At 58.2% G+C, this 11,009-nt stretch overlaps 1 protein-coding gene across 1 annotated transcript in view; it reads left to right on the top strand.

Annotated features, from left to right (window-relative positions):
• The first annotated feature begins 1,302 nt into the window (after positions 1-1,302).
• Positions 1,303-11,009, top strand: part of ZNF831 (zinc finger protein 831) — a 54,057-nt gene continuing 44,350 nt past the window's right edge. The window contains exons 1-2 of the mRNA XM_054573342.1: positions 1,303-4,962; positions 6,394-6,521. Coding sequence (XP_054429317.1) covers positions 1,303-4,962; positions 6,394-6,521 — 3,788 coding nt within the window. The remainder of the gene's footprint in view (positions 4,963-6,393; positions 6,522-11,009) is intronic.

Here is an 11,009-nt window from a genome sequence, read left to right as displayed (position 1 = left end):
ATTCAGTTGAAGGACTTTTTAATAGAAGGTATTTAATTGTAAGATTATAGGATTCAACTTTTAATTATGGGCATGTTTAACAATGGGCTTGTGGAATTCCTGGAAATGTAACCATTAACCATCAGCCCTCGAGAGCCGGTGTGAGCAGGTCTGAGCTGGCTCCAGTGTGCCCCTCCCCGCCCCTCCCCCTCCTCGGCTGGAACCCTGCTGAAGGCTGGAATTTGGATTTGCTTTCTTGAGGAGAGGAGCTGGGGGGTGGCTGGAGCGTGCTTATGGAGCTCGGGAGATGGTCGCCCGAGGAAGAAGGCTCCGGGGATGCCCCAGGACTCCCGAGGCCCCCTCAACGCCCCGAGAGCCCCCATGGTTCGGAAAGCATGGCTGGGACTCTCTTGCTCCCTTGCCTGGCATCTGCCCCACTGCTCCCCTGGGCGACAGGGAACCAGCTGTGTCCCAGCTGGATCCAGAGAGGCCTGGAAAGCCCCGCCTTTGAGCAGCAACCCACGCCGGGCCCTGAGGGTGAGGGAGTGCTCCTTTTCCCAGGGGGGTAGCCACGTAAAATACCGGACGCCCAGTGCCGTCGGGATCCCAGGTAGATAGTGCGGGGTGTCTGGCAGGAGTGTGGGTGGCGCGTGCCCTGGTCTGGGTCGCGCTCTGAAGGACTGTGCACTGATTCTCCGAGACTCAGGTTCCGCCGCGAGTCCCCTGTTGTCCTGGGCCGAGTCCCGGGAGCTCACCTTCACGTTCGGTTCCTTCCTCGTCCCCTCCTCCCTCAGCGGAGGCTCAGAACTGCCGGGTGGGATGGGCCTCAGGGAGGTGCTCCGCCCCTTCCTCGGAGTGGGAAACTGAGTCCCGGGTAAGGGACGGGCCTGGCCCCGGAGCGCGGAGCCGCTGCGGACTTGGAGGGCCTTGCTGAGCGACATGGCTCTTCTTCTTCGAGAAGTCGGCCCGTTTCCTAAGTGTCTCCTCAGCACAGGGCGCTGAACAGCGACGAGCCTGCCGTGACCCACGCGAGGGCAAGAATCAAGAGCTCCCTTGGGACATGTCAACCTAGAGACAGGGACCCTCCCCAGATGTGAATCCCGCTTTGCCACGCGGCAGTTGCAGAGCGAGCCCCTTCCACTCCCCTGACATGGGGATGAGGGCACTTTTCTTGGGGGGGGCGTGGCCAGGCCCCCGTTGGGGGACAAACGCCTGGTGGGAGGCGGGGAGAACGTGCTGTGTGAGGGACAGAGAGGTGCCCATGGTAACGTTTGGTTTTGCCCACAGGTTACCCAGCCTCCTGGGTCGCCCAGATGATGCGGGATGGAGGTGCCAGAACTCGCCTGCCCTGTCTCGCCCGCCAGGGACCCGCCAGCTCCCGCTCCCGGACCCCCAGGGGCCGCAGGTGGGCAGGCCCCGCCGCACCTGGCCCTGGGCCCCGCCATCCTGCCGCCCGAGCAGGGCCGGGCCCCCGCCGTGTTCCTGAAGGCGCTGCCCATCCCCCTGTACCACACAGTGCCTCCCGGGGGCCTCCAGCCGCGGGCCCCCCTGGTGGCAGGCAGCCTGGACGGGGGCGGCGTGCCCTTCCTCCTCAGCCCCCTGCTGCAGCCTGAAGGGCCGGGCCCCGCCCACGCTGGGAAGCCAGCCACGCCGACGCTCACCGTGAGCATCGTGGGCGCTCTGCCTGTCCTGTCGCCGGGCCCGGGGCCTGCACTGGGCGGCCTGGGGAAGGCGCGCCACGCCGGCAAGTACCTGTGCCCGCACTGTGGCCGGGACTGCCTGAAACCCAGTGTTTTGGAGAAGCACATTCGGTCCCACACCGGAGAGAGGCCCTTCCCCTGTGCCACCTGCGGCATCGCCTTTAAGACCCAAAGCAACCTGTACAAGCACAGACGCACCCAGACGCACCTCAACAACTCTCGGCTGTCCTCGGAATCCGACGGCGCCGGGGGCAGCCTCCTGGAGGAGGGGGGCAGGGCTGGAGGGGCCCCCCGGGCAGCCGGCCCGGGGGGCAGCTGGAGCCCAGGCCGGGGTGATGGGGCTCCATCAGAGAGACCCCTTTCTCCAGGGGTCCAGGGCACTGCGCATGTCTCCCCAGTTGCCAAAAACGTCGATCTCAAGTTGGAAGCAGTTTGCTGCCCAGGGTCTGCAGCTGCGGACGGAGAGGCCCGCACGGCGTCCACCGGGCTCTCCACAGCGGCCGGTCCCCAGCCCAGGCGCCCGCTGCCAGGGCAGAGGTCTCCGCCGGCCAGCAGGGCCTGCTCCCTGCCACAGCAGCAGGCACCGCCCTCGGAGAAGCCCTGGGACACCAAGGCCTCGGAGGGCCGGCTGAGGAAGTGCGAGAGCACCGACTCGGGCTACCTGTCCCGCTCGGACAGCGCGGAGCAGCCGCTGGCCCCCAGCAGCCCCCTGCACAGCCTGTCGGAGCACAGTGCGGAGTCCGAGGGGGAGGCTGCCCCGGGGCCCGGGGGTGCCAGGGCCGCGCCGGGAGGCCGGGGGCCCAGCCTCGAGCTGGAGAAGCGGCAGCTGGAGGAACGCATTGCCCGGCTCATCTCGCACAACCAGGCTGTGGTGGACGACCCCCAGCTGGACCACGTGCGGCCCCGCAAGACAGTCCTGTCCAAGCAGGGCAGCATTGACCTGCCCATGCCCTACACCTACAAGGACTCTTTCCACTTTGAGATCCGGGCGCCGGAGCCCGGCCGTAGGCGGCCCGGTGCCCCCCGCGCCGCCCGCTCCACCTGCACGCCGCTGGACAAGGCGCGGCCGCTCTTCTTCCACTCCGTCCCCACTCAGCTCTCCGCCACCGTGGAGTGCGTCCCTGTCACCAGGAGCAACTCGCTGCCCGTCGTCGAGGGTACCAGGACGTGGCAGGAGCCGCCAGAACCCCAGGACGCCTGTCCCAGGAGGCAGAAGCCTCTGAGCCCCAGGCCCGCCGCTGCCCGACTGGCGGATGTCCCCAGCGGTCACCCCCGGGCCCTGGTGAGACAGGCTGCGGTGGAGGACCTGCCGTGTCCCCCCACTAGAGACACCATGACCCCCAGAGAGGACCCGGATGGAAAGAAGGCGGTGGCAGGGGACGAGGGGGCTGCTGGCAGGGGCCGGGCGGCCGGGAGGAGATGCAGCCAGAGAAGGCTGCAGATGTTCTCTCAGGAGCGGTGGCGCGTGTACGGGCGCGAGACCTTCCAGCGGCTCTACCAGAAGATGAGAGCCAGCCGCCAGGGGAGCAGGAAGGCCAGGGAGGTGGGGGCGGGCTGCGGGGCGGAGCAGGGCCTTCCTCCGCAGGAAGAGGCAGCAGGGGGCGAGGGCGCAGCCCGTACTCACGGCAGGAGGACCCCTGTCTGCGGGGACGCGTCTGTGGGGGCCCAGCCAGGGCCTGTGGGAAGTCCGCCGGCCGCAGAAGGCTCCTTGGTGACCGAGTCCCCCAAGCAGAGGCAGACGGTGGCCACATCCGCAGGCGAGGAGCAGCCCAGGGGGAGCGGGGCCGCGTCGCCCCCCCGCCACTGCGGAGAGCCCCCGTGTTTGGACGGCAAGAGCCCTGTGCCTCCTCCACGTGGGAGCCTGGAGCCGGGGTGTCCGCTGCCACCAGCACCCGGCCCCCTCAAAGGTGGGGACCAAGAGGCTCCTAGGCTGGTTCTGCCAGACCCCGAGCAGGAAGGAGGCGCCCAGGGCGGTGGGGACGCGAAGGAGCCCTGCCAGCAGGCCCTCGTCCTCCCCGCGCGGCCCTGCGGCAGCTCTGGGGAGCCCCCGCCCGTGGAGCCCCCGCTGCCCTCAGAGAGGAAGAAGCTGAGGGTGGAGGGGCCGAGCGGTGTGGAGCTGCCGGGGCCTCTGGGAGCCGGAGGCCAGGCCCCAGCGCCCCCCGGGCAGGCCGCCTCCTCACCGTCCTGGAACCAGGACGGCGGCCCTAGGGACAAGCCAGCGGGGCCACACAGGAGCGCCGAGTGCACTGCGAGGGGCCGGGCCGGGCCCCCGGAGGCCTCTGGTGCACATTTCTCTGCTTCCTCGGTGGCCCCGAGGCCCGTGGGGCTGAGGGACAAGGAGCCTGGTCTTGGCCCTGCCGCTGCAGTCCCAGGGGGTCGCTCACCGCCACTGCCGCAGACTCAGGCTTCTGACGTCCCTGCAGCCCCAACGCACACCACCTTCCCCCCCAAGTACCTGCTCAGGTTACCTCAGGGAGAGACCTCACCACCCCAGCCTGGAGCCCGGGGGCCCCTCGGGGGGAGCGGGTGGCCGGAGGACCCAGCGTCCTCTGCTGGGTCAGAGCCGGCGACCCTCCTGCCTTCCCTCCCAGATGCAGGCCTGGCCCCAGGGAGAGCGGACGGCTGCAGGGAGGGTCCCAGCTGGTCCAGGCTGTGGGGCAGGGGAAAGAGGGCGCCGGAAGAGGGGCGAGGAGACATGGACCCCAACACGCCCCAGGCTGGGGCGTCTCCTGGCACAGCCGCCGTCCTGCCTGCCTGGGCCTGTGGCCCCCAAAGGACTGAGACCCGCGATGCGGGGCACCTCCGCTCGGGCAGCACTGGGGCCAGCGCCCAGCCCCCCGGGGCTGCCCTGAATCCCTGGCCACTGGACAAGGACTTGGCGGAGCCTCCTGAAAATGTCCCGGAAGGCCCTCCTCCGGGGCCCCCCGCAGAGCACAGTCCCCGCTGCTCCCTGCGGCCCAGCTCCATCCTCTCCTCGGCCCAGCTGCCCGCGGGCTGGCCCGGGCTGGCCGCGGGGGCGCGCTCAGACAGTCCGGGGAGCGGGGGGCCCCAGGGCCCCTTCCCCTCGCTGAGGGCCGAGCCCAGGCTCACCTGGTGCTGCTTGGGCCGCAGCCTCCCTCTGCCCGCCGAGCAGGAGAAGGCCGCGTCGGCGTGCTGGGTGCCGCACCGCCCTGGTGGCTGTCCCCCGGGCCAGGGCGCAGACGCCCGGCCGGCGAGCAAGGCCGCGTCGGGACGGTGGACCAGGACCAGCCCGGCAGAAGGAGGGGCAACGCGGCCATGGAAGGTAACACAGCTTGGCCTCAGGGCCTGGGCGGAGGGAGCTTGCTCAGCAGGGGAAGCCAGGCCTGTGGCAGCTGCGCCCCTCGGCACGTCCTCCCCGAGAGAAATCGGGGCTTCCATGTGAGGGCAGGAGAGAGGGAGGCCAGAAATGCACAGCGACAGGAAACCATGAAACAATAAATCTTGAGGGAAAGGATTACTGTACCCAACACTCTGAGCGAGGTAGTTTTCCTTATTAGACATGAAATTTAACTCTGAGCTTCCTGGTAGCAGAGGTGAAAAGTACAATACGACACTGCTCAGGAGAGCTCTCTGGGTCATCTAAGGTCGTAAACCAGAAGCTCTTATGGAGAGACTCCAGGCAAAACAAACAAACAAACAAACAACAAAAGGGGAGAGTTATGGTACCAGGGATTCTGGAGAAATATTTCCTATGATCAGATTCATTACCTCCAAGTTTCCTGGGACCAGTGACCAAAAGGGGAAGGAGCTGGGGGCTCTAGAAAGTTCTCATTCGGTGATTGAACGATAAGGGTGCAGTCCCATCTTGAGAGTGGATCCATTCATCTAGATTTTGTCATTGGGGGTGTTGTCCTTCTCTGGGGTGCCTGAGACCAAGGCCACAGAGGAAGGTCCTACAGCGTCTGGTGCTAATTCCACCACAAGGGACAATGACAGGGCAGGCTGTCCTTCCAGGCGAGTGGAGCCTGAGGGGGTGGCAGCACCTTCCTGAGACGGGTGGATCACCCTATTTTGTCGTGTATAATGCACACCTTTTTACCCGGATTTTTGAGAGGAAAATAAGGATGCGCATTGTACACAAGTACTAATTCCTTGTCTATATACACGTTTTTAATTCGTTTATTTATGCTTATGCATTAAAAGCATTCACTCTAGAAAGCAATAACGACATCCATATGCAAAACAATACCCTGGAATACGATAATCGGTATTGTTTCTCAGTACAAATGAGTAAAAAATGCAATTGAAAAATTAAAACAAAAGTGTTTTTTTTTCCTGGAAGTTTGGGCCAAAAGTGTGGGTGCGCATTATACATGGCGAAATATGGTACTACAGGAGGCGCCCGGCCTGAGAGAGGGGTCTGCAGGGCCTGGGCTGGCCCTCCCTCCTCCGAAGGCCAGGAGGGCGGCGCGGCCCTGCAGAGGGCAGGCTAGAGGGTTAGGAGCGCTGGACGCGGTCTTCTCCGCGGTCTTCCCCCCGGACTTCCGTTAACACCAAACGCCTGGGTTTTCCTTGGTGGATCTAGCCTAGGCAGGGTTCCAGAAGGTTCCCCGCCAGGAACCTCTGGCGATGCAGCATTTCCGTGCCTTGATTTCCCCAGGCAGGCATCCTGTCTGCAGAGAGCGAGCCCTTCTGTATTTCCCCATCGTGAGGGCTGTGGGCAATACGATGCCAACCTGCCTGGTATTTTCAGCTCTCCTACCTGACAGCCCCAGGGGGCACGTCCGGGGACGCGGGGCCCGAGCCAGCGTGGAAGAAAGGACCGCCCCGGAGGAGAGCGAAGCCGTCCCGCGGGAGCAGCAAGCAGAAGGCACTGAGAAGGTAGGGCGCTGAGAAGGCAGTCACGTATGCACGTGCCTATCGTGTTGGCGACTGCAGGCCGCTGTTCCCCTAAAGCCCCCAGGAGAAGCTTCACAGGGGGCCCCAAAGGCGGCCCTGGCTGCGGAGAAAGCGTTCCTGTTTAGAAACCGGGGTCGTCGGGAGCATCACCGTTAAAGGACTCCATTGGCCGTCCATCCGTCCACCCTGCACATCCCCGCCAGCGGGTGGTTTTGGATGGTGCCTTTCTAAGGCCAGGAATCTGGCAAATGGTTGAAACAACTGAGTTGAAAACACATCCATCCCGTTTAAGTCTTGATGAGAGAGCGTGTTAATTATTTACAGCCTTGATTGCTTTTTTAATTATGCAGGCGATGCGTGTCCTTTGCAGACAAATTAGAAAGTACAGATGAGCAGAGAGAAGACAATAAAACACCCCCGTAATCTCACCACCAGAGATAATCAGTGCTAACATTTAGGTGTGTGCCCTTCCGGACTTTTCTCGGCAATATGTGCATGTTCATAACATGCTGGCAACAAATTGGCGGGGGTGGGGGGAACGTATGCATTTTAATTCCATTGTTTCATTGTCTTACTCCTTTGCTCATAAGCCTCAGGCTGCCCACAGTGTACAAGTTGGAAAGCAAACTTTATCCAGCCCCTGTTCCCTCTCCCCTGCCCCCACCCCACGAAGCTCGTCATCTCTTTTTCTCCGGCCTCCTCCTCTCCCGCTCAGGGTGACGCAGTGCCGTCTGGCTGTCCCTCTCCCATTCTCTAATAGGGCCCCGCATCCCTGAGACCCTCCGCCTTCCCAGCGCATCCCTGGCTGCCCCTGCAGCCTGCCCTTCCTGGGACGCTCAGCTCCACCGCCCCCCGCCCCAACAACTGTCATTATTTCAGCTGAAGCCTAGCCATTCTTCAAGGGGCAACGCCAATTCCCAGTTCTTCCCCACAGCCGCTCACCTACTCTCCGAGGCCCCGCCCCTGCGTTACTTCCCCACCCGGACCAGGCATCTGGAGCTGCAGGCACTGAGTTCCCGAGAGGAAACTGAGACACAGGGAGGTCACGCGACCTCCCCAGGGACCAGATTTGAGCCAGCCATGTGCCAAACAGTGGCTTTCCCCCAGGCTCCCCAGCCTGCCATGGGCACAAGCGTCACCTGGAGTTTTCTGCAGTTTTCGTGGAGGAGCGATGCTTTGCGCTGCCTCAGACTACATCCCGTCCTTTCCAATGTCCGCCATCTTCCTGACACAGTCTTCTGCCACTTCTTTACTTCTTGAGGACTCTGGTGGGAAATTGGGCTCACCCCAATAATCTCACCATCGTGCTATACCCACAGTCACACCTGTAAAGTCCTTTTTGCCATGGAAGGCAACCTATTTGCAGGTTCTGGAGATTAGGGTCTGGACGTCATCCTTCTTGCCTACCACGCCATACCCCCATCCGTCCATCCATCAATCATCCATCAATCACCCATTCACCACCCACCCACTCACCCACCCACTCACCCACCCACTCACCCACCCATCCACCCACCCATCCACCCACCCACCCATCCACGCTCCCACTTGTGCATCCATTATTGTGTGTATGCCTGTATGTCTCAACTTATATATCCATCTACCCACTCACATATATATGCACTCATCTCTGTTATCTATCAACCTGCGTGTTCTCTCCTCAAGAAAGAAGCCTATGTTTTTAAATGCATTTCCCCATTTCACTTCAGTTGTTTTAACGTTCTATAGAATATAAAATACTGTAGCGGGATTCCTTAGCTCACAGAGAACGGTAAGATTGTGTGTCAGAGTATCTGTTCTCTTTTTCTCTTGTTTTGAAAATTAAAAATAAAAAAATACAGGAAAGCTCAGAAGCTATATAACAAACTACTGGGTAATGATCCAGAATTAGCTAGTATTAACATTTTGTCACATTCGCTCTGAGCCTTTAAAAAGTAAAACACATAAAATGTTACTTTATATATTATGGAAAATAAAATAAATAAAACACAAGAGATAATTATGTGGTTCTATGTATTTGGCAGTAATTGTTTCAGCCCACATTTTCATACTTTGCAAATCTACGTATCCACTAACAATATATAATAATACTGATTTCTATCTTTAAAATATGTATATAGATATCAAACTGAATTTATTGTCCTCCAGTTTGACTTTTAAACTTAATATTGTGTTTCTGAAGATCTAGCCACGCTGTTACCTATAGATCAAATTCATTCCTTTCATTGCTGTAGAGTGTTCCGTCCCATGAGTATAACATATTTTATTTTTTATTCCCTTACATACAGACGTTTAATTTATTTCCAAAGTTTTTATGCTTTCTTTGCAGTGAGCATGCGTATACATGCCTCCTTAGGCACAGTGCAAGAGGTGCCCTAAGAAATATACCTAAAAGCGGAGTCGCTAGATTATAAGGCACGCACATCTTCAACTTGACAAGCCGTCCCCAGGTCCCCGCGCACAGACGCCACGTCATTGGACGTGAGCAGCCTGTGCTGGACGTGAGAGACACGCCCGCGGCCACATTCTTACAAATGTTTGTTATTAGCCAGTTCTAAAATGTTTTGCCCACCCAGAGTCTGTAGGATTCTGTGCATACTCTAGATTTGTCTGTATTCTTTTCCTGTGATATGCACTGCATGTATTCTTTTCGAGTCATTTGTTTGTTTGAGCCCATTCATGCACGTTTGCCCATGGCAGACCTCTTGCCCCTTCGTGCTTTTCACGCGACTGGCAGGTCTTCTTTCGGGGGTTGTTTTCTTTTGTCAGAAGCACCCTCTTCTTCTTCTTCTTTTCTTAAAGATTTTATTTATTTATTTTTAGAGAAAGGGGAAGAGAAGGAGGGAGAAACATCAGTGTGTGGTTGCCTCTCGTACGCCCCCTGCTGGGGACCTGGTCTGCAGCCCAGGCAGGTGCCCTGACTGGGAATTGAACCGGCGACCCTTTGGTTCGCAGGCCCTCGCTCCATCCACAGAGCCACACCAGCCAGGCCTAGAAGCATTTTCGTGAGAATTTCCTTCACAGAAAAAAATTCTCACTTTTTATCAACCTGAAAGTACATTTATTTCCTTGTTTATTTCCAAACTATCCTGGACATTCAGACGCATTCCTGGGGGAAGCACAGCCCCGGGGAGGACCTTTCCCCGGCACGGAAAACCGAGATTGCGCTGCCCTTCCGCTTCCCCGCTCTGTGCCGCGGAGTCCGCGCTCAGTCGGCTCGCCTGTCCTTGGCAGGTCTTTTATCTCTGGCTACTTTTAAGATCTCCTTTTAATCTTTGGTGCTCCAGTTTTACTTTGATATCCAGGGGTGCCGGTTACTTTTATTCGTTCCATTAGGAATCCATGGGGCTTTTATCATTTGCGGAGGGACGTCTCCGTGGGAGCTCCTCCCACGCGGCTCTGCAGACACCGCCCCCACCCGGCTCTCCGCGCTCTCTTTCTCGAGCCCTAAGCGAAGGCACCTTTTAGGCCCTTGGTCTCTCTGTGCTATAATCTAGGTACCTCGTTCAGCTCTAACATTAAAATTTTACTAACTTTTTGAACCTGCTGACTTATTTTTTTAAAAGCTCTGTTGAGGCTCTTTGAATTTTAGAGTTAGGTGTATTCAAAGTATGCCATGGAATACGTTTTGACTCATGCGCACACCTGTGAAACCAAAAGCCACCCCTAAGTTTCCATGCGTCCCTTTGGGATCCCTTCCTCCCGCCCACCCTGTCCCCCTGCCTGCCCAGGTAACCTTTGATATGTTTTCTGTCACTACGCGTTTGTTCCTTTCTTCTAGAATTTTATGGGAATAGCATCAGTCATACACTATAGGCTGTTTCTATGGGGGTGCTTTTCTTTATTCGGCACGACTAGCTTGAGGTTCCTCATGTTGCTGTGTAGGACAATTCATTCCTTTTTATTGCTAAGCAGGGTAGATATGTCTCAATTTGGTTATATATTCGTTTGTTGGTAGACATTTGGTTTGTTTCAGCTTAGGGCTGTTACAAATAAAACACGGACAAATATTTTTGTACGTGTCTTTGTACGGATGTACACTTTACATTTTCTTGGGTAAATACCTAAGAGTAGAATGGATGGATTATACGGTAGATGCATAAATGATTTTTGAGAAGCTGCCAAACTGTTTTCCAAAGTGGCTGTACCGTTTTCATCTCCGCGAGCAGTGGAGACGGTGCCGCTCTCTCCGCATCCCTGCCAACACTTAGTGCGGCCGTTCTGTTCTGTTTTTACTCTTACTTTCAATCTTTTCCAAAAAGCTCACTGTTTTTCACAGCAGCTACTGCCAGTAGAAGATTCCGTTTTATATACTAGCTCTCACTAACAGTAACTTGTTTCCTTGTTTGTACTTGGAGTTTCGACAGGAGGCTGAGGTTTCTGGCACTTTGAGGCTTGGCTTGGGGGTGGGTTTCCTCAGTGATGATATATTTTGCTTCTGCGAGGTGTCTGGGAGCACCCTCTTGTCAC

The sequence above is a fragment of the Pteronotus mesoamericanus genome, unplaced genomic scaffold (genome assembly GCF_021234165.1).
Source record: "Pteronotus mesoamericanus isolate MK-2021 breed Mesoamerican mustached bat unplaced genomic scaffold, CSHL_Meso_final contig_25, whole genome shotgun sequence".
NCBI classification, from domain to species: domain Eukaryota; kingdom Metazoa; phylum Chordata; class Mammalia; order Chiroptera; family Mormoopidae; genus Pteronotus; species Pteronotus mesoamericanus.
This window is presented reverse-complemented; position numbering and strand designations above follow the sequence as displayed.